This window comes from Rhinolophus sinicus, linkage group LG06 (genome assembly GCF_036562045.2).
Source record: "Rhinolophus sinicus isolate RSC01 linkage group LG06, ASM3656204v1, whole genome shotgun sequence".
Lineage (NCBI taxonomy): Eukaryota > Metazoa > Chordata > Mammalia > Chiroptera > Rhinolophidae > Rhinolophus > Rhinolophus sinicus.
The window spans coordinates 8,046,247-8,067,598 of NC_133756.1; the positions used below are offsets into that span (position 1 = coordinate 8,046,247).

The 21,352-nt window shown below is 55.6% G+C and overlaps 2 protein-coding genes and 1 pseudogene across 9 annotated transcripts; 2 read left to right on the top strand and 1 right to left on the bottom strand.

Annotated features, from left to right (window-relative positions):
* Positions 1 to 126: 126 nt before the first annotated feature.
* Positions 127 to 16,939, top strand: LOC109434822 (cyclin-dependent kinase 11B). Of its 6 annotated transcripts, XM_074334291.1 has the most exons (21): positions 210 to 274; positions 873 to 996; positions 1,068 to 1,114; positions 1,783 to 1,898; positions 3,336 to 3,463; positions 4,209 to 4,347; positions 10,551 to 10,687; positions 10,941 to 11,063; positions 11,281 to 11,376; positions 11,457 to 11,633; positions 11,772 to 11,831; positions 12,467 to 12,642; positions 13,481 to 13,571; positions 14,438 to 14,559; positions 14,771 to 14,876; positions 15,184 to 15,305; positions 15,379 to 15,486; positions 15,559 to 15,675; positions 15,746 to 15,894; positions 15,980 to 16,169; positions 16,266 to 16,939. In XM_074334291.1, the coding sequence occupies exons 3-21, from the start codon at positions 1,106 to 1,108 to the stop codon at positions 16,356 to 16,358; spliced, it is 2,259 nt and encodes a 752-aa protein (XP_074190392.1). In that variant the 5' UTR covers positions 210 to 274; positions 873 to 996; positions 1,068 to 1,105; the 3' UTR covers positions 16,359 to 16,939. The 6 variants fall into 6 exon arrangements, with proteins under 6 accessions (XP_019567684.1, XP_074190391.1, XP_074190388.1 ...); XM_019712125.2 differs by lacking the exon at positions 1,068 to 1,114 and having other exon boundaries at positions 127 to 274; XM_074334290.1 differs by lacking the exon at positions 1,068 to 1,114 and having other exon boundaries at positions 127 to 274; positions 3,336 to 3,433.
* On the top strand, positions 4,882 to 10,544 carry LOC109434777 (endogenous Bornavirus-like nucleoprotein 1; annotated as a pseudogene).
* On the bottom strand, positions 16,535 to 20,768 carry MMP23B (matrix metallopeptidase 23B). Of its 3 annotated transcripts, none has more exons than XM_074334292.1 (8): positions 19,684 to 20,760; positions 19,217 to 19,353; positions 19,006 to 19,145; positions 18,775 to 18,942; positions 18,247 to 18,289; positions 18,053 to 18,163; positions 17,844 to 17,970; positions 16,535 to 17,763 (listed from the first exon to the last, which is right to left on the bottom strand). In XM_074334292.1, exons 1-8 carry the CDS (start codon positions 20,281 to 20,283, stop codon positions 17,458 to 17,460), a joined length of 1,632 nt encoding a protein of 543 aa, XP_074190393.1. In that variant the 5' UTR covers positions 20,284 to 20,760; the 3' UTR covers positions 16,535 to 17,457. The 3 variants fall into 3 exon arrangements, with proteins under 3 accessions (XP_074190393.1, XP_074190394.1, XP_074190395.1); XM_074334293.1 differs by having other exon boundaries at positions 17,546 to 17,763; positions 18,247 to 18,411; positions 19,684 to 20,751; XM_074334294.1 differs by having other exon boundaries at positions 17,546 to 17,970; positions 19,684 to 20,768.
* Positions 20,769 to 21,352: the final 584 nt, after the last annotated feature.

Here is a 21,352-nt window from a genome sequence, read left to right on the forward strand (position 1 = left end):
CCAAACGCGGGGGGAGGGGGAGAGCGGGGCGGGGCGGGGTGGGGCTTCCCCCCCGGGGACTGGCTCCGCCCCGGAAGTCGTCGTCAGTCAGCGCCGAGGCCGGAAGTGACGCAAGGAACGCCCGGGCACCATTTGGTCTCGGGGCCGGAATTGGCGTCGAGGGCCCGCCCTGGCGCGTCATCGGCCCGCGCCGACGCAGGAAGTGACGACACCAGTGGCGCGCGCCGGCCGCTGTCTTTCCTCAGGCTCCGGGACTGGCGGCGGCGGCGTAGGGGTGAGTAGCGGTCGGCTCACCCAAGGTCTTGGGCCGGGCGGGCGACACTCCCCGCTCCCTCGTCCCGTCTCGCCCCGCGTGGAACTTGGGGTTCAGGAAGCGGCGGGCTCCGACGCTCCCCGAGCCAAGCCCCGGGTTAGCGCCACTGAACCCCGGGCGGTAGGAGCCCGGCGGGCGGCCTGGCCTGCGAGCGCGGCCGGGCGGAGCGTCCCCACCCCAGGACCCGCGCTGTCTTCTGGTGGCGGCTGCAGCCGTCAGCGGGCCAGCGGCGCACGCGGCCGTGTGGTCTTTCTGGTAAACGACGACGGCAGGACCAGTGCTTGGTGAGTGCCAGGCGCTGTGCCGCGGAAGAGCTCGTGTCAGCCCGGAACGGCGCCGCTGTGCAGGCCGTGCGCTTTCCGTTTACACAGTGGTGAACTGCGGTGAAGTGACTTGCCTGAGGCCGGATACAGGAGAGACAGAAAAGAGACCTGAATCCCGGCGGGCATTTTTCAGAGCCCGTGACTCTTAGTAAAGTGCTCAGAAGTGCTCAGAAACAGCGTAGCATCAGACCGTAGCTTGCTGTGCCCTAACGTAGCTTCCACTCTTCGCTTCGCAGTGTTTGAACTCAAATGGGTGATGAAAAGGACTCTTGGAAAGTGAAAACTTTAGATGAAATTCTTCAGGAAAAGAAACGACGGAAGGAACAAGAAGAGAAAGCAGAGATAAAACGCCTAAAAAATGTAAGCCATGTTTTTTAAGTCAGGGGTTTTCTTAAAGGAGATTTAATTTGTTGCCCTCATTTTTCCATTAGAACAACGCTTCTTCGGTGAAGTTCTTTTGTACTTCCAAATGTCGCAGGTGAGCCCAAAATCTATTCTAAAAATTAACAAAAACATTCAGATACTCAGTTTCCATTGCAGAAAGATTGATAACATATACTAAAGCTGTATGCAGATGACAGTATCTACATGGAGAATAAAGTATTTTGAGCCTAAAGTCATTAGTGCAATTGGACTAATTTTTCTCATTTCGTTGTTAGTTTGTTCATGATGCCATTTCCAAGTGTTTTTAGTAGGAAGTTATCTGGAAGTTAATGTTTTATCTGTCTTGGTTTGCATAATAACATACTCATAAAAATTTTCTAAAACTTGGTAAGAGCTATTGGTAAAGGTACCTCTTCTGATAAGATTAGTAGCAAGCCCTTAAGTATTTATGAGTATCACGCGAGTATTTGGTGATTAGAATATGCTTTAAGGCTCAATTTTGGCTCATAAAAACAACTAACATAGTTGGCATAGAGTCTAATGTAATGTCCCTTGTCATATATGCTGGTTTTAAATTTCTCATCTCAGGTTCTGAGTTAGAGTTGTAATTTTAATGTCATGGGATTTCAATGAAAGGTTTTTATGTTTTATAACATTCGTGCATTCAATATATATATGGAAGTTTATGGATGTTGGCAAGGTTTGATTATCATTAAAAATATGCTTCTCTGTGAGGAAAATGACTTTCTCCTTGCTTCTCAGTCTGATGAGCGGGATTCCAAGCGCGACTCCCTTGAGGAGGGGGAGCTGAGGGACCACCGCATGGAGATAACGATCAGGAACTCACCGTACAGAAGGGAGGACTCCACGGAAGACAGGTGAGGGCGCCCAGGCTGCAGGTGTGCCTAACCGAGGACACGCGCTAGGTCACACTACATAGCAGTCGGTGGTCCGGCTGGCCGTTCTCAGTGGGACTTTGGAAAAAATTGTCCTCATGACTAGTTAAGTTTACCCACAATTGAAATGGGCTCTTATGTAGTGTTAGTTGTCACCTTGCCCCCCTTCTTATGGAAAGGCTAAATGAGTGTGTGTATTCCTTTCTTTGTGATTATTCTTCAGTCAAGTCAGCACCATTTACATAGTACATTTAAATAGTTGAGCTGTACGTTTGTGATGATTAGTGAAGTTTTTGTCTAAAATTGTATACAACTGAACCAAGATAGAATGCTGAAAGATTCTTGAGCAGAGCCTTTGAACAGAAATGGTCCTGCCCAGGTCTGTACATTCTAACGTTTCTTCCTGCGCCATGGTCTCTCTTGTTTCCTTCTCTCATCCACCATCAAATAATTAAAGGTGGGCCGGCCCGGTGGCTCAGGCGGTTGGCGCTCCATGCTCCTAACTCCAAAGGCTGCCGGTTCGATTCCCACATGGGCCAGTGGGCTCTCAACCACAGGTTGCCAGTTCAAAGTCCCACAAAGGATGGTGGGCTCCGCCTCCTGCAACTATGATTGAACAGGGCACCTTGAGCTGAGCTGCCTCCCGGATGTCTCAGTTGGTTGGAGTGCGGGCTCTCAACCACAAGGTTGCCAGTTCGATTCCTCGAGTCCTGCAAGGGATGGTGGGCAGCGCCCCCTGCAACTAGCAACGGCAACTGGACTTGAAGCTGAACGGCACCCTCCACAACTAAGATTGAAAGGGCAACAACTTGACTTGGGAAAAAGTCCTGGAAGTACACACTGTTCCCCAATAAAGTCCTGTTTCCCTTCCCCAATAAAATCTTTAAAAAAATACAAAAATAAAAAAAATAATTAAAGGCAACATAAGCAGAAATTAAAGTAGAAAGGCATAGGGTGTGAATTTTCCCAAGATTTTGGTCATATAGTTAGTAGAGGATATTGTTAAATGACCTTTTAGGTCATTTTGTTTGAATAAAATTGTGGGGCTTTTTTTTTCTTTTTCTTTTTTTTGCAGCTTTATTGAGATAAATGACAAAATAAACAGTTATGTAAACTGCAATTTGATACATTTTCGCATACCTGTGAAACTAACCACCGTCAAGATATGGATATGTCCGTCACTTACGTCTCGTTCTGTATATGCCACATTGATTTCTCACTTGTACTTTTCATAAGAGTCTATATAACTTTTCAGTCTTGGCGTACATTTTATAATTAACATAATTTTTTTAACATAATTTTTAAGTGGTGGTTCAGATTCAACTTGATTCATCTTCTGAACCCTGCGCCTTTCTGTGTTGGAGAAGCTCCTTATGCCACATCCTGGAGTGTGATGTGACGTGTTGTTTCTTATTTCAGAGGAGAGGAAGATGATTCTTTGGCTATCAAACCACCCCAGCAAATGTCTCGGAAAGAAAAAGCTCATCACAGGAAAGATGAAAAGAGAAAAGAGAAACGTAGGCATCGTAGTCACTCAGCAGAAGGGGGTACAGAAGCATTTATTTTCTTTTGTATCATAGTCAAGTGTGGTCTGTTGCCTAGTTCATAATGTGCTGCCTTCTCCAGAGCGCAGTTGAAATGAGAAAGTCACTTTTAGGTAAAAGCATAAGTTTATTGTAGGTCATTGTGAATAGCTGTTTTATTTTCCTTGTGCTGTTTTTTCCCCATCATTACATTGTCCTAGGGTAGTTCATTTACACATAAGATTGTCTTAATTCATAGATGTAGGGGGAAGACACACCTTTCAGTGCTAAATTGCTTTAACTGAAAATTGGGTACTTGATAAAGTCCAAGTAATGGGTTTGCTCTCATACCAATATCGAGCTCTTTAAGGATTTGGGGCCTCATTTCAATCTCATTATTATAAATGTGGTTGATTGACATGGTCTTATGACATGATGTAGAAACCCACTAAAAGGATTTAAGCTTTGTTCTATGTTCTTTATGAATGGTGACATTTTTAAGTTATGAAAGTAACATAGTCAAATCAGTTTATTCAATACTTAAAATTTTAAAGATGAGATGAAAATCACAATTCTATTTAATGGTAACCCCATTGTTATTTTTTTCACTTAATTGAAAGCTTACTGCATAGTTCTATGTCTTCATCTTTTTTTAAAACATAAAATCATGATTGTTTTTCCAAATCATTATTTCTTCGTCATTGGCTATTTTCAGATTCAGTGTTTAGAAGTTAAGCTTCTTTGCATGACACTTTTTGTTTCTCATTAGGCAAACATGCTAGAGTGAAGGAGAAAGAAAGAGAACACGAACGCCGGAAACGACATCGAGAAGAACAGGATAAAGCTCGCCGGGAATGGGAAAGACAAAAGAGGAGGGAGATGGCAAGAGAACATTCCAGGAGAGAGAGGTGAGAGGGCTTGGTTGGTTAAGGGGCTTTAAGTGCTTCAGATGGTCAGCATCCCATCAGAACCGTCAAAGAGATAATCATTTTGACCAGTAACTCGGCAGTAGGACACGCGTCTGGTGCATGAACATAGTCACGTACAGTAAATGCTGGGTGCTGTCGACGAGGAGAATCGTCCTGAAGGAAGTGAGTTTTTACTTCTCACGGGTGTGAGCTGGCTGAAAGAAGATAGTGATGGGAATGGACATCTGTGTCACCTTTGTCCTGGAGAAAGCTGGTGGGGGGCTGCTCAGCAACCAGACTGAGCAGGGTCCCTGTGTAAGTGTGAAATGGGCCTGAAAGAAAACACATGGCTCCAGGGAGCTGCAGGTCTGAAATAGGAATTCACACACGAGGAATGGAGGTTTGGGCCAGATGTGTGACAGTGGAGAGGGGAAGGAAGATAGAGTAGAAGGACTTGATCTTCCTAGACCGGTTAGCTGATGTCAAGTAGAGAGGAGGAGGAACTGTAAGTCCCTCTGAACTTGACGCAACAGGATGGTTGGGAAGTGCACTGTGGGCAGGTGAGCACTTTGCTCATTTTCAGTAGTGCACTATTCTCAAGTCATCGTCGAGTGGACCCCTTTTGGAGATGGTCAGCCTGGTCCATGAGTGTAAATCTGACACAGAACCAGTGCTTGAGAAGTCTGTGGGGTAGCAGGATTCACTGTCGCTTCTCTCAGCAAGTATTTATTGAGTGCCTGCTTGATAGCAAGCTCTGTTCTAGGTGGTCTAGGCCAGGAAGACTAAGGAAATAAATTGTTCAGGGTTCTCTGGGTTACAACAGAAATAGACTGGTTCTTTCCAAAAAAGAAAAGGGGAGGAAGGAAAGAAGATAAGTAACAAAGGAAATCCCAAGGCCTTGAAATAGTCTGGGAGCTGGGATACCAGACTCTTGGTTGTTTGTCCCCAGGTGCCTCTCTGTGGGCTGAGATTCCCAGGAAAGAGCATCTAGTTAATCTCAGATATGTCCTCCATGGCCCAGGTAAAGGGTAAATGGACAGGTATGAATACTAGATCCATCTCTGTGTATTGAAGTCATTTCCAGAGAAAGCATGGGAGCTAGCCTGCTATAAGGAAGGGAGAAACAGAAGGCTAGATGGCACTTACATCCCTGGCAGCCAGGGTGAATGGAAGAGGCTTTTAAAGAAGGTATATGAGGAACATGTATGCTAATTGGTAAATATTAAACCCAGCATGATGGATGATACTATGGAAGGATCAGATGGTCTTGCTCAGTTGTGCCTAAAGGGATCAATTTACAGGTCTATCAGGGAAATTTAGACAACATCCTACTCATGTAGATGAACCTAGCCCTGGAATTGATGACTACGCAACCAAATCAGTGTTTAATCTGGTACATCAGTCCCTATTTCATCCAGTGACTGCCAGCTTCATGTTTTTCTGTTTCTTGTTTGATGGTTTGCATGAGAAGTTTCTCTCTGTTGGGGTCCCTTGGGAATCCCATCTGATCACTCCCGTCAGTGGAAAGAACAAGGACCCTCTACAGAACAAATCTTAAGGGAAAGATTCCTCAGTTCACATCCTTGGAATTGTCTTCAATTATTTGACATTGTTGTGACCTTCTCATTGGTGCTGTTATTGGATTGAGTGATAAGGTGAGAGTAAACAGCTTACAAGTCCGGAAGTGCTTTAAAACACCAGTGGTTATTCTCCAGCAACCTACTCATGGAGACCAGACTAATTTGCTTTTTAACTGTAATGCTGGCCCAGCTAATGACTGGGTTAATTCTCAACATTGGGTTGAATGACTCATATTTGCTATTATCAATGGAGAATTTGAATCTCCCAGCAAAGAGATGCTGTAGCAAATCAGACTTGTAGCTAGAAGAGCCCACATGATGACCTACCTCATGATCCAAATGTTTCTTGAACAGTGTATAGATGGCTCCATTGCATTACCACCTGTCGGTCAGTGAGATGATTTTATTTGAGAAGTCCAAGCTTAAAAAAAGGGCACTCAGTCAAATGGTGATAGAACTAGAACTGACTCTGGGTGGTGGACACACAATGTGATGTATAGATGACATATTACAGAATTGTCACCTGAAACCTATGTAACTTTACTGACAATTTTCACGCCAATAAACTTTAGGGGGGAAAAAAGGCACTGAGATAATGTTTAGAATTTGGAGGAGCGCTACGACATCCAGCCATGCTGGGATCTCCCCTCGATGTTTCCAGACCTTGCTCTGTTAGCCAATTATTGGGCTCGAAGGTCAAACCCAACTTACTCTGGCTTTAAGGCTCCTGGCATTATCCCTGGAGCAACTGTACACTGCCCTTAATCCACATGACGTCAGCAAGAAAAGTCTCAAGAGGTTGAGGATCTAGTGAGATGGATCTAAGAACGTTAAATATTCTCAAACAATGTGGCATTACCAGATAGGAATAACCTTTTGAACCTATCTATATACAAATAAATAAGTAAAAGATAAAAAAATAAAGAAGGTGTGTGAGAAGAGCCTTGGCTCTCATGACACAGAGGGTGTGGGAGAAGCTGAGGCCAGAGGTAAAGGTCTAAGACCACTGCGGGGCGAGCAGAGCTCTCAGTGTCCAGGTTTGCAGCTAGCACGTGAAATAGCCATGGTTACCAAGTCCTGTGCTGACTGTCCAGTGTGATCTGATTGCACAGTTGTGCAGACACAGTGGGGACCGCAAGGAAGCCAAACTTGAAAATAAAAAGAAACATGGAAAAAAACAGCAGTGGCCACATACTACAGGGGAGACAGAGTTCACAGATTTAGCCAAGGCGGTTATTACACCACCAGCAACAAGTGCGGAAAAATTAGAATCCAGAGTTGCTGCAACATGTTATCTAAAATGTCCAATTTTCATCAAAAAGCTTTGAGACATACAAAGAAATAAAGTATGACCCCTGTTACAGAAGAAAAGCATCAGTAGAAACAGTGTTCCAGATTTAGCAAAGACTTAGGTTGAGAAAAGAGTTGGAAGCAGGGAACTTGAACATGGAGCAGTAGAAATTATGCATTCTAAAGAACAGAGAGAAAAAAGATGGAAGAAAAATGAACAGAGCCTCAAAGTTTAGTGGGACAACATCCATGTAATGGCTGTCTCAGGAGAGAAGAGGGAAGGGGCACAGCAGTGTTTTTGAAAATAATGACTGAAAACTTTCCAAATTTGATGAAAAAGGTTTATGTGCATTCCCAAAAAGGTCTTTGAACCCCAAGCATGGTAAATACAGTCACATCAGAGTCAAACTGGTGCAAGCCACAGAAAAAAATCTTGAAAGGCAGCAAGAGACAAACAGTCTCCATAGAGGGGGAGCTTCGGTGCTGCTGGTGGCTGACTGCTCATCAGTGGAGGCCGGAAGGCAGTGGAATGGCATAGTCATGTTGCTGAGAGAAGACATGTCCACCAGGAAGTGGATGTCCAGCAAAAGCATTTCACAAGGGAGAGGGAAATAAAGACTCACAGGTGAACATAGGCTGGTGGAATCCACTGTTAGCAAGACCTCCCTTACAAGAAATACTAAAGACCTTTACTCTGAATGGAAATGACACCAGGTAGTATCGAATCCATGGGAAGAAAAGACAAACCCTGGAAATGGTAAAAGTGGGTTAGCATAAAAGAATCTATATGGGTGTTTCTTCTCACGTCTTCTGCGAAAGAAACAGGATTGTATAAAGCAATATTTATGAAGGCACTGTTGTTGTGTATTACATAACACATGTAGGCTGCACAGAGGAGAAGGGGCAGGGAGCTGTGTTGGAACAGGTTCTCTGTTTCATGGAAATTAATTTTAGTGTCAGTCGGATGAGATGCATACTGCGACCACTTCTTAAACAAACACTTAAGATTAAAAACAAGAATTAAAGTCGTATACTACAGATACTTATTTAAACCCAAAACTGGAAGACAAAAAAGGACAGGAGATGTAGAGGAAACAAAGAATGAAAAAACATAAGTATTAAATAAGTTTAGCCACATCCATAATTACATTGACTAATGATTGCCAAGCAGGGGCGAGATTGTCAGAGAAGCAAGAATCAACTAGATGCTGTCTGTACAAGGACCATCTTAAAGTCAAAGACAAAAATAGATTGAAAGTAAGATGTTGGGAAAAGATACACTATGCAAACAGTGACCACAAGAGACTTGAGTGCTGTCCTAATGTCAGACAAAATGGAGGCTAAAACAAATGCTGAAAATGGAGGGCTTCCTAACAATGAAAAGGTGCGTGCATCAGGAAGGCAGGACAATGGTAAATGTATACGTGTGTTATTACAAGAGTCTTGAGATGACATGAGGCAAAAAACTGACAGTAGAAAGGAGAAAGTTCATCAGTTAAAGTAGGAAATGTCTTTAGTTGTCACTAGAACAATTAGAGAAAATCAACAAGGATATGGAAGATTTGCAAAATACTATTAACCAACTCAATCTAACGTGCGTACAACATTTCACCCACAGCTGCAGAATACACATCCTTTTCAGGAGCTCCTGGGACATTCTCGACATAGACCTATGCTAGGCCACTTTACAAGTCTCGAACTTAAAAAAATTGAAGTTGTACAAAATAGGCCCTCTTACCACAAAAGAATTCAGTTCTAAATCAGCAACAGAAAGAAACCTGGGCAAGTCCTCAAAGGTTTGGAAATCCAGCAACCCCTTTTGGAATCACCCATAGCCCAAAGAAGAAATTATAAGGGAAAACAAAATATGTTGAACAAAATGAAATAAAAACAATGTGTCGAAACTTACGGATGCAGCCAAAGCTGTCCTTGGAGGAAAATCAGGCTTTAAGCACTAATGTCAGGAAGTTGCCAATTCAATAACCTAAGCTTCTACCTGAAGAAACGAGAAAAGAAAAGCAAACTCAACCCAAAGCAACAGAAATGTCCAGAAGACCCAACAGTAGACATGGGGGTGGGGCCTGACCATGGCGGGGTGGGGTGCGAGGCCGTGATGGGCTATGGTGACGGTAGCGCGATTCCATAGATTTGTGAGAAGAATCAGTGGTTAGATTATGTGCGCATTATGCTTCAGCTTTATGTTGAAATAGTTTGGACTCCTGGGCATTTACGAATAGTGCCTAGAACCCCGGCACCAGCTGATGAGCTGCAGGCCAGCGTTGGGACAGTCCTGGTGACATCACAGGCCTTGTTTTGTCCTCACCACTTTTTGCTTGTGCTGGTCTGTGTGTATAATGATGCTTTTAAAAACATGTTAGCTTTTTAGGTTGTGTTTGGACTTGACAGTAGGGACGCGAAATTACCTGTGGTCAGTCCTCACTATTTGGCTTCCTATTTCAGTCACTAGTGTTTCCCGTACCCCGAATGACAGATGGCCGTCTTGGAGTGGCTTTTCCCACTGCCCCGATGGGTTTACGTGCCCACTCTCTCCCCAACAGTGGCCTGGGGCCCACCTGCATGGGTCCAGTGAGCAGGAGGATGGGCACGGGACTGGCTCTGGGTGGGCTCCCACCCCTGTGAACTCTCGCCCACCCTTTGCAGCCATGGAAACCTATACCGTGTGTGTGCAGGTGGAGTTACCTGTGCTGGGCTGCACACTGGGATGTTCCTGGGGGAGTCCTGGTAGAAGGAATGAGCAGGAACGTTCCAGACCCAGCACGTTCGCTGTTTCTGATGGCGGCTGTGTCCCTGTACCTGCACTTCGTGCTGTCGTGCCCTAGAGAAACAGTGCTCTCAGGATGGGTTCACTTGTCTGTTCTGTTTTTCCTCTCCTTCTTCTGCCTCTCCTCCCCCATTCAAGCTGTTGTTTCTCAGTCTAGTTGTGTAGGACACAACTCCCTGGCCCATGCTGGTGTTATGAGCTTTGTGTTCCCCGCCGGCTGAGGCAGTTGGTCGCTGTTCGGCTGCTCACAGCAGCTCTCACCGGCTGCTGGCCGCACACGGCAGCCCAGCTTCAGGGAGAGCCATTGTTCACAGTCTTAGCTGTAGAGGGCGCAGCTCACTGCCCCATGTGGGAATCAAACCAGCGACCTCAGCACTAGGAGCACTGCGCTCCAACAACCTGAGCGACTGGCCGGCCCCTGTTCTGCTTTTTAAAAGCCTGCTATGGGCTGGAGAACCTGAAAGGCCATTTATAAGTTAGAGCTGACAGCATGGGGGTGAAAGAACCACCCCTGCCTGTGCCTGGGGGATGTGGGCATGTGCTTGTTGCAGGGACCGCCTGGAGCAGCTAGAGAGGAAGCGGGAGCGGGAGCGCAAGCTGCGGGAGCAGCAGAAGGAGCAGCGGGAGCAGAAGGAGCGCGAGCGGCGTGCAGAGGAGCGGCGGAAGGAGCGGGAGGCGCGGAGGGAAGGTGCGCGGAGGGCAGGGGCGCAGTGGGGAGGGGCGCCACCAGGGCACCGTGGGGCCTTTCCAGTTGAGCGGCAGGCGGGTCTGGAAGGGCAGCCCGGGCCTCTGGCCTCTGGCGCGGGTGCTGTCAGCATGTGTGTGCTGTGGCCGCATCTGCACTGTGCACACGTGGCATCACCGTCATCAGGGTTCTGGGCGAGGTAACTAAGGGAGGGCCTGGCTACCAGCACCATGTCCCGTTGTGTCCCGTGCGCCAGTGTCTGCTCATCACCGAACGACGAGAGATGACTACGGCGACAAAGTGAAGGCGAGCCACTGGGGTCGCAGCCCGCCACGGCCGCCTCGGGAGAGGTTTGAGCTGGGAGACGGCCGGAAGCCAGGTGGGTCTTGCTTCTGTCACAGTGAAGTGGCGTGCTCAAGTACTCGTGTCTGGAGGGACCTTAAACGTCTGACGTCAGTTCATCAGTTACTGGTCTGTCACTTGTCTTGTAAAGAACCGCCTTCCAGCCAGGGCTCTGAAGTCGGTGTGTGGGAGGTACTGTCTGACCCTGCTGGCGTTAAACCCTCTCCCCGGATTTACCTGTTTTGCTCTATAAGTGAAAGAAGAGAAAATGGAAGAGCGAGACCTGCTGTCTGACCTCCAGGACATCAGTGACAGCGAGAGGAAAACCAGCTCCGCCGAGTCGTCCTCAGGTGAGCTGAGTGCATGCACCTGGCTGGGCCCTGGCGCTGCCGCCGGCCACCTGGGCTCACTGCTGCGCTTCCTCCCCAAGCGGAGTCAGGGTCAGCTTCTGAGGAGGAGGAAGAGGAGGACGAAGAAGAGGAGGAGGAGGGGGAGGGGAGCAGCAGCGAAGAGTCGGAAGAAGAGGAGGAGGACGAGGAGGAAGACGAGGAGGAAGAGGAGGAGGAGACCGGGAGCAACTCGGAGGACGCGTCAGGACCGTCGGCGGGTGAGCGCCGGGTGGCGGGCAGTGGGCGGGCGGCCTGGCCCCGCTGGCCTCGGAAACGCTCTCCCGTCTGCTGGTGCGACCCGTTCCGCGTGGGTCCCTGGGGACAGGCCGCCTGGGTGACACCCGTTTCCCCTGCAGAGGAAGTGAGTGAGGAAGAGGCGAGTGAGGAAGAGGAGAGTGAGAACCACGTCCTCGTGGGTAAGAGGCCTCCCTGTGGACGCCGAGCTCCTCTGTCCCCGAGGGAGGGATACTTTGTGAGCATTGTCAGCATGCCTGTGGCCGTCTCTTACCATGAACCGTCCTCCAAGGTGTCACGCCTGAAGCCACAGGCAGGTCCTGTCCTGGCGGTGTCCCAGGGCTGAGCTGACTCGCTGACAGCACCGCACTGTGCCCTGGGGGCCTGGATTCCTCAGAGGGGCAGGGCTCACTCAGTGCCATCGCGAGTGCCTCTGTGGTCTGCACAGGAGGCTGGGACCCACCAGCCCCGGCCCGGCCTCAGCGCGGGAGGAAGGTGAACAGCTGCTCAGGTCCAACTGCAGGGTGATGCTGTCGTGGGGCCGGATGGCCTGTGGGCTGCAAGCAGTGCCCTCGGGCCCGGTGGGCAAGTCTGGGCGTGCCTCCTCGGAGCTCAGCGTCTGGTCAGTGCTCACAGTGGTCAGGGCAGAGCCGCCAGGCCCCGGTGCCCTCTGTCCAGGGCAGCAGCTCGCATGTGGCACCCTGGGTTCGCTCCTGTGTGGCTTCCTCGTACACTCAGTGTCCCCCACCCCCCAGAGCAGGAAGGGGCTTGTGGCAGTTGCTCATTCCTGGTTCCATAGTCGGTTTAACCTTTGAAGTTCCAGAGTCACGATTTGACCGAGATTCCGGGGAAAGTGAAGAAGGGGAGGAAGAAGTGGGCGAGGGCACCCCGCAAAGCAGCGCCCTGACTGAAGGAGACTTCGTGCCCGACTCCCCCACCCTGTCGCCCATCGAGCTCAAACAGGAGCTGCCCAAGTACCTGCCCGCCCTGCAGGTCAGGCGCTCCCACCCCAGCTGGCTCTGCAGTGCTGACCGCAACAGGGCCAGTGGCTGGGAGCCGAAGCCGGGTCCCCAGTGTGGTTGTCTGTCACGGTCTTTGTGGTGAACGTTGCAGCAGGGCTTGGCTACTGGCCTCCCATGTGTCTATGGCTGGGGTCCAGGCCCTGGCCCAGTGGCACTGGCGGGAGGACATCTCCTGAGGCCGTGTGTGTGTGGGAGGCAGGCAGCCCTGCGAGTGGCCGACTTCGTGGCCACTTGTGCCACAGCCTGGGCTGAGTGGGCACCTGACCTTCGTCGCCCTGTTGCTAAGCAGTCCCCACATCAGTATGAGGGACGCCACAGAGAGGGCCATGGGAGGAGCGGGTGGCCCTCCCCAGAGCTCCCCTGAGGACTCCCGGCCCCGTTCTGGGTGCCCCGGGCAGTGGGCTTCTCTGGCAAACATGGTCAGCCGCCCCCTGCTTCCGTAGCTCCTCCAACTGGGGCTCCTCCAGTTGGGGCTTCAGAGCTCCTGGCTACATGCCACACGGAAAGGACGGCCCCACCCTGACTGCCACTCCTGCTCCCAAGGGTGCAGTCCACTGGCCTGGCAGGGGAGGTGCGGGGCTGGGTGGTGTGAGGGGTCGCTGCTGCATTGGTGATACCTTGGGGCAGGGGAGGGCACAGGGCAGGCCTGGCTCGGCTTCCATCCCCGACGCTTTTAGTTCATAATGTGGCACAAGCTCACGGAAGACACAGGAGTGGCTCGGGCCCTCCTGAGGTTCTCGGTGGGTTTTACTGCGGCCGCTCTGCTGCGTGGGGGGTGCGGCCACACTTCACACTGTGCTCCCGCCCAGGGCTGTCGGAGCGTGGAGGAGTTCCAGTGCCTGAACAGGATCGAAGAAGGCACCTACGGGGTGGTGTACAGAGCAAAGGACAAGAAAACAGGTGGGTAGGGTCCCAGCGGGCCCCAAAGGGAAAGGGAGACGGCCAGGGGCTGGCGGCCCAGAGAGCATGACTGCAGGGCCGGCCCTGGCCTGTTCTTGGCAGGAGGGCCTTCCTGAGGAGCATCCCAAGAGGGACGAGTGTCCCCTGCTGTGTCTGTTCAGGCACAGCCCTGTGCGGCCCCCACACGACCTCTAGGAGGGAGCTTGGCCTTCTGGGCAGCTTGCAGGGGGCTGAGATCCAAGCCCGGGCTGTCCTGGCCCCTGGCACCTTCAGTCTCAAGGTCACTGAGCACAGTACCCTACGATCCTGGGAGGCATCCCTCCCTGGTGTTAGGCGTGGCTTCACTTCACCTGGCAGGCCCCGGTAGTGACTCACACCAGAGCTGGTGACCCCTTGGTATCTCCAGAGGCCAGAGTCAGCATGACTGTGAGACTCAATGTGGTTGTGACGACAGGTGACATGGCCCAACAGGGTAGTGTGGAGGCAGCGGGGCGAGGGCTTGGGGACAGCGGAGCAGCTGGGGATGGGCCTGGGGTGATGGCACTGACGGCTGTGAGTCAGCCTCCCACCCCACGCTCACACCCGGTTCTGAGGCCCTGAGTTCCTAGTGACTGTTTTTGTGTGGGGGCGTTGAGGTTTGTTGTGTGTGCCCGTGGTGACAACAGGGAAAGCTGGGGACACAACTGACCTGGAAGGGTGCCTTGTGTTTCTTGTGGAGCCCAGTGAGGCTTTTCCTGGTGCTCCCATACCTGAGCTCAGCTACCTAGCATGTCTCCTGTGAGACCCGAGTGCTTTGTGAGTCCCGACTGATCGTGGTGACAGAGCATCCCTGTTCCTGGGAGAATGTCTGTAACTGTTCTCCTCAGATGAAATTGTGGCCCTGAAGCGGCTGAAGATGGAGAAAGAGAAGGAGGGCTTTCCAATCACGTCGCTGAGGGAGATCAACACCATCCTCAAGGCGCAGCACCCCAACATTGTGACTGTCAGGGTGAGAGCCGCGCGGGGGCGTGGGGGGGACACGACACTCGGGTGTAGTGCGAGCGTGACCCGGCCTGAAGACTGTCAGGCTCTTTACAGCTACACATCCAGTAGATCTGCCATCACCCAGTGCCTGAGCCCGGGACTCCAGGCTTCCTGGGAGCGTGGGTGGGCACGGGGGTCACGGCCGGGCACGGGGTCACGGCCCGCTGCCACCCTAGGAGATAGTCGTGGGCAGCAACATGGACAAGATTTACATCGTCATGAACTACGTGGAGCATGACCTCAAGAGCCTCATGGAGACCATGAAGCAGCCCTTCCTGCCAGGTAGGCGGGGCCCGCCAGCACCGTGCGTGCGGCTCTCTGGCTCATGTCCCCGGGGCGGCTCACGTAGGGCAGCCCAGGCCGCAGGCGGTGGGGGGCGGGGGCGTGGGGAGGCGCAGAAGGAGCGCTGGCCTATAGCGCTGAGCCCGCACGGCGCGTGCGTGTGCGTACGTATGTACCTGTGTACGTGCGGGCGAGCCGGCCGCACGGGGCTGGGCGCACTCCTCATTCCCAGCGGCTGTGGGGCGAGTCCGTCAGGCCAGCCGAGCGTCACACAGCAGCCACCGCAGCTGTCGCCTGTCGCCCACAGGGGAGGTGAAGACGCTGATGATCCAGCTGCTGCGGGGCGTGAAGCATCTGCACGACAACTGGATCCTGCACCGCGACCTCAAGACGTCCAACCTGCTGCTCAGCCACGCCGGCATTCTCAAGGTGGGTCTGCAGTGCCCGGGGCCCCGCTGCCAGCCACCGGCTGCGTACCACTACCCTGTCCCTGTCTTTGCAGGTAGGAGACTTCGGGCTGGCGAGGGAATACGGGTCCCCTCTGAAGGCCTACACCCCAGTTGTTGTGACCCTGTGGTACCGCGCCCCGGAGCTGCTGCTTGGTGCCAAGGTGAGTGCCAGGCTGAGAGGGCCTGCCCTACTCTTGGCCCTGCTGGCCCCTGAGCGTGTCCCTTATCCCCAGGAGTACTCCACGGCTGTGGACATGTGGTCTGTGGGCTGCATCTTTGGGGAGCTGCTCACTCAGAAGCCCCTGTTCCCTGGGAAGTCGGAAATCGATCAGATCAACAAAGTGTTTAAGGTGGGTCTGGGCGTCCTGCGGTGGGTGCGTCCTTGCACATCATGGCTCTTCTGAGACATCCCTCTTGTAGGACCTGGGGACCCCCAGTGAGAAGATCTGGCCTGGCTACAATGAGCTCCCAGCGGTCAAGAAGATGACCTTCACCGAGTACCCCTATAACAACCTCCGCAAGCGCTTTGGGGCCCTGCTCTCAGACCAGGGCTTCGACCTCATGAATAAGTGCGAGCCCCTGCATGCAGCTGGCCTTCCCCAGCCCCGCCCACCTCACTGCGGTGGGTGGGCTCCAACTGCCTTGTTTTCCCAGGTTCCTGACCTACTTCCCTGGGCGGAGAGTCAGCGCAGAGGACGGCCTCAAGCACGAGTATTTCCGAGAGACCCCGCTCCCCATCGACCCATCCATGTTCCCCACGTGGCCTGCCAAGAGTGAGCAGCAGAGAGTGAAGCGAGGCACCAGCCCTCGGCCTCCAGAAGGAGGCCTGGGCTACAGCCAGCTGGTGAGGGGCGGGCTGGTGAGGGAGGGAAAGTGTGGGAGGGGGTGCCTGAGGTGGGGCTGGCCGGGCTGGGTCCCCACAGTTCTGCTTGCTTCCCAGGGTGACGATGACCTGAAGGAGACCGGCTTCCACCTCACCACCACAAACCAGGGGGCTTCTGCTGCAGGCCCTGGCTTCAGCCTCAAGTTCTAAGGTTCAGAGTGGACGCCAGGCCAACCGCGGGGACCAGACCAACCGCGGGGAGCTGACTCTCCAGGCTGAGCTGGGACCAGGGGCAGGAGCTGAACCAGCCCTGCCCCCACTGGATGCAGCTGCCTCGGCCTGGGCTGTTGTGAATAGTGACCTCGAGTCTGGAACTGTTGGTCCTGTTGGTTTTCCATGTTTTGTTTTTATTTTGATTTGTAAATTTGTAGAATTAAATATTTCCTTGTGGAAGGAAAGGCTGTATTTTTTCAGATGTGTCAGACTTGCTCCAGGAGGAGAGGGCAGGTGTCTGCAGGTAGCCAGTTTGGACGGCACTTCCCCTCCACACATGCTTCGGCTGCGGTGACCGCGGGCTGTGCGGGTCAGATACCGCCGGTGATTTGAAACGGGGATTTTCCTGCTTTTCAACGTTCAGGTTCCTGCGTGGCACCGCCCTGCCCTCACCTGGGTGTCCACAGCCCTGTGGTCCCCAGGTCCTCCAGAGCTGGGCATGTGAGCTCGGCCACAGTGGGCTTTTGTACAAGGTTGTTACGCGTTTTTAAGATACAGTAAAGTATTTTTGGAGAAAAGTTCTGGTATGTCCTTTCAGCGGCTGGCCTGAGCTGGGTCCCGGGCTAGTGCTGCGGGGAGGGGCGCCTCAGGCCCCCAAGCTCTGGGCGGGGACGGGATCAGGCTGAAGTGCTGCCTGTGACCTCACGGGGGCCAGGCCTCCCGCTCCTGGTCTGCAGGCTGGCCGGGCGTCCCTCAGGCAGAAGGGGGTGCGGGCCACGGCCAGCGCCTCCGCCAGTCAAGCCAGTCCTGTAGGCACCCCCAGCCCCTCCGCCCTCATGCTGAGGTGCTCACGTCACCACGCCCAGCCCAGAGCCTAAGCCGCCCCAGCCAGCCTTCCCGCCTCACCCCTGAGCAAACCCAAGGGCTGGAGGCCGCCCCAGCGCTCAGTCGGCTGCCCCCGGCTTCCTTCATCACCCTGCCTTACCCGGCCCAGCCTGGAAGAGCCCTTCTTGGCCCCTTGGTCCCTGCAGATTACATCCTCACTCCAAGAATGCGGGGAAGGAAGTTGGGCTGCCCTGGCCCCGCGCTCCCCACGTCAAGCTGGGCACGGGGGATGTGGCCCCATCCCGCGGGGCCCAAGGCTGGCCGCGCCCTTTGCCCTCCCAAGAAAGGGTGCGGAGACGTCAGAGAGAAAGCCCTTTATCAGCAGACCCCGCGGGAGAGCGCTCAGCTCCGCACGCGGACTCTCCAGGAGTAGGTGCTGAGCACGCGCTGCCGCCGGCGCACCACGCACGTGTACGTGCCCTCGTTGATGGCGTTGGCGATGATGCTCAGGTGCGCCTCGCCCAGCGCCAGGTAGCCGGGGTAGGAGAACTCCAGGGGCTCCTGGTCCTTGTACCAGCTGCGGGAGGCGGAGGGCGGCAAGCTGGGCAGGGTCCCGAGCGCCCCGCCCACCCTCGCCGTCGCGGGCGGGTCACTCACTACACTTTGCCTTTCTTGTGCAGGATCTTCTGGCCGCAGCGGAAGGTCACGTTCCTGCCCTCGGGCACCAGCCTGGTTTTGGTCCTGGGGGGCGGCGCGGTGGCGGCCACCGTGGGAAAGGGGAACTCTGTTCGGGTCGGGGAGGCCACATCAGTGCCCCGCCCCGTCCCGCCCCTCCCGACCAGGGCTAGCGACCCGCCGCGCCGCACCGTAGCAGAAGTCGCAGCTGCTGGGGCACAGCCTCTTCATGAGCCTCCGGCGGGCGTCGCAAAAGCCCCTCCGCGCCCAGGACGCGCACACGAACAGCCGGTCCAGGCAGCCTGCGGGACGGCGGCCTGGCCTCAGGGCCCGCCCGGCGCCCCGCACAACCCCTGCCTCCCGCCGTCCCGTCCTCCGCGCTCACCGTAGAGTCGGTGCAGCCCCCACAGCTCGTCCTGCGACAGCGCCTTCCAGCCGCGCAGCGTGGCGTTGAGGTGCATGAGCGCCCGGCCGTGCTGCGAGTGCATCAGTCCCAGCGCGTGGCCGACCTCGTGGGCCGCCACGTGCACCAGGTCCGTGAGCCACACGCCTGCAGGCCCGGCGGGTCAGCGCCTCGGACCGTCCCGCCCGCCGCCCGCCGCCCGCCGCCCGCCGCCCCGCGCCTTGCTCCGGCGCCCGCACATCTGCGTCAGTGCGCAGCAGGGCCTCCCGGGCGCAGCCGCGGGCAGATAAGAATGTTCCAGGCCCGCCGAGGCGGTGAGCTCGGCCCCCAGGAATGCAGCTCCAGCCCGGCTCCAGCGGCGTGGGGGTGGGGGGACTTCAGGGCTCCTGGAACCCAGGCCTGGGTTCTTCTCACAGCCTCCCCCTCCCTGCGGCTAGACCCCCCCCCCAAGCCGGCCGCTGCGCCCCCTGCGGTGCGCAGGCCCCCACCCGCGGCCGGGCCTGCCGTCACCTTTCTTCCAGCTGTAGCGCGTGGGGCCCAGCACCCAGTACTCGCTGTCGTCAAAGTGGATGCCGCCGTGCGGGGGGAAGAAGGCGTGGGCCAGCTCGCCAGTGGGGCCGTCGAAGCAGTGGTGTAGCGCCGACTCCAGGCAGTCGGTGTGGTTGGCCGGGTAGAAGCCTGAGGGAGCACAGGGCTGAGACGGCGCCTAGGGGCGGGCGGGGGCGGGGGCACGGCGCCCACCTATTCGCAGGTCGCTGGGCTGCTCGGGGGCCACCTCTCGGAAGCTGAAAGGGGACACGTCACTCCACATGCGGAAGGCGGCGGCCAGGCCCCGCCGGGTCTCGCTGGGGCTCAGCAGGTTCCGCGGGAACGAGAGGATCCTGGGGTGGGGGCCAAGGTCAGGGGTGGCAGCCAGGCTGCTGCCGCACTCCCCCCAGGGCCAGGGTCGCACCTGTAGGTGAGGTTGAAGTGGTCCCAACGCAGCCTGGCCGGGGTCAGCGTGTAGCGGCGTCTGCGGGGCGCGTGGGGGGGCAGCGGACTGGGGCCCAGGGTGGGGAGGACCCTCGCGGGGTGCGGCGCGGTGTCTCCCTTCAGAGGAAGCAAGTGCTGTGGGGACGCTGCAGGGGCTGCGCCCAAGTCCGAAACTCGAGGAAAAGGGGCTAAGAGTTGACAGAGTGGGGGATGCACGGCGGGGAGAGAGTTGACGCTCCCATTTTTTGCTTTTCTGCGTTTTCTGGTTTTCTACCCCAAGCGAGCGTTACTTTTACAGCCAGAAAGAAAAAGGATCCTAACGGCAAGCCAGGTCGGAGTGGGCGGAGCTGGAGGCCAGATGCTGTCCCCCACGCCCACCCCGGCCAAACACACGGACTCGGGGACACTCGAACTCCCGCGCTGGACCGCAGAGTCGGGACGACTCACCTGCGCTGCGCTCGTGGCGGGCCGGGCCGCCGGGGCCCCTAGCCGGGCAAGCAGCACGAGCGCCAGCAGCAGGCACAGAGCGCCCAGCACGGCCCCCAGCCAGCCGGCCTGTGCGTGGATCCCCGATGCCGCCCGGGGGACGGAGGCCCCGCGGCCCATGACGCCTGCGGACTTGCTGTCGGGGCTCGGGGTGCGTGGGCTGCGGGACCTGCTAGAGCCAGAGGATCCGCTGGGAGAGGCGCCGCGCCGGCTCGGGTTACAGCCCCCGGGGTGGGGGCGGGAGGCGGGGGCGGCCACCCCTGAAGGGAACCAGCTGGCCATCCGGCAGTCGGTGAGGGGACCCAGGGCCTGCGGGTGGGTGGCTGTGGCCTGGGCAGGGCCTGCTGGGCGGGCGGGGCTGCTTAGGCGGGGTGGGGGGGGCTGAGGGGGCGAGGAGGGCCACGACCGCCAGGGAAGGGACAGACGCCAAGGGCTCCGTGTTAGGCAACGGTGGTCAGTTGGGGTCCCCAAACTGGCTGGGGCTGAGTGACCCAACGGCTTTCTCCCCAAATGGAATCCAACCCTTCGACACCGAATGAGACCAGGGAGTGGAGCCTTCATCCTGGCCGGCCCAGGACACGTCCCCGCAGACGCTGGCCCGACAGGGTCTCCGAGAGAGGGGCGGGGACGCGGCGAGAGGGGACGTGGCAAGTGAGTACCGGTGGCTGAGGGGAAAGAGGCGGGTTAGGCGGCCTGGGGATGGTGCCAGGAGGGAAGGGAACTTGCAGGGGTCTCACCAAGAGCTGGAAGGGGCCAGCAGCGGGGACCCCCCCCCCCCCCGGGACGTGGGGGAAAACGCACAGTAGGCGGGGGCTGTAGGGAGCCAGGAATCCCTCCCTCTCCCCCAACCCCTCCCAAAGGAACCAGGCGCAGGGCCCAAGTCTGGAATGGTACTGGATGGGGGACAGTGTCCTGAGGCCGGAAGACCCGACGGGACGGCCTTCAGGCTGTGCGGAGATGAGGAGCTGAGCCAGGGATGTTGGCCAGGGAGCTTCTGGGCTGGGGGAACCGGGCTCCAGGGGCAGGAGGCGCTGGGGCGGGGCGGACTGGGGGAAGGGACGTGGGGGAGGGAGCTGGGGGTATCGAGAGGGGGGTGGAGGCACCCAGCCAGCCGAGGCCGGGGGTCCTGGCCCTCCCCGTTCTCTATCCAGGCCTTGAGGCCAGAGTGACAGTGGCGCGCTGGGCCAGCGGGGTCAGCGCCAAGTGTCTGGTGAGCAGCCGCAAGGCTCCGGGGAAGCAATTCGGGTGGTTCTTGGAAAGTGCGCGCCGCTGGGCCCAGCGTGGGCAGCGTCCCCTGTTCGTCGCTAAATATTTGTCCCAACAAACCGACCCATCCCATCCTGTGCCCTGCCTTCTCCCCAGGTCCGGAGACCCTGCCGGGGCACTGGCCTAAAACGCCTCACCCCACTCCCTGCTTAAGCAGGAGCCCTCAGCCAACAGCGAGAACCGGGTCCTGCTTTGTCCAAGCCCGTCTCCACGGCCCGCCCAGGGGAACAGACGAGGGGGAGGGGCGCAGCCAGGGATGGCGGGAAGGTCCCCAGTGGGGTGGACGGGGCGTTTTGAGCCCCATCCTTTCTCGGATCCAGACCAGGGTGGTGGGAGGCGGCCTGTTCCCAAGTCTGGAGGATAT

Coding starts and splice junctions, on each gene's coding strand:
- LOC109434822 (XM_074334287.1), top strand. CDS start 886: ATGGGTGATGAAAAGGACTCTTGGAAAGTGAAAACTTTAGATGAAATT. Junction 1,899..3,335: donor GAGGACTCCACGGAAGACAG/GTGAGGGCGCCC, acceptor TTCTTATTTCAG/AGGAGAGGAAGATGATTCTT. Junction 15,306..15,378: donor GCCACGCCGGCATTCTCAAG/GTGGGTCTGCAG, acceptor CTGTCTTTGCAG/GTAGGAGACTTCGGGCTGGC.
- MMP23B (XM_074334292.1), bottom strand. CDS start 20,283: ATGAAGGCTCCACTCCCTGGTCTCATTCGGTGTCGAAGGGTTGGATTC. Junction 19,146..19,216: donor CACTTCAACCTCACCTACAG/GTGCGACCCTGG, acceptor CCCCCACCCCAG/GATCCTCTCGTTCCCGCGGA. Junction 17,764..17,843: donor CACAAGAAAGGCAAAGTGTA/GTGAGTGACCCG, acceptor CGCCTCCCGCAG/CTGGTACAAGGACCAGGAGC.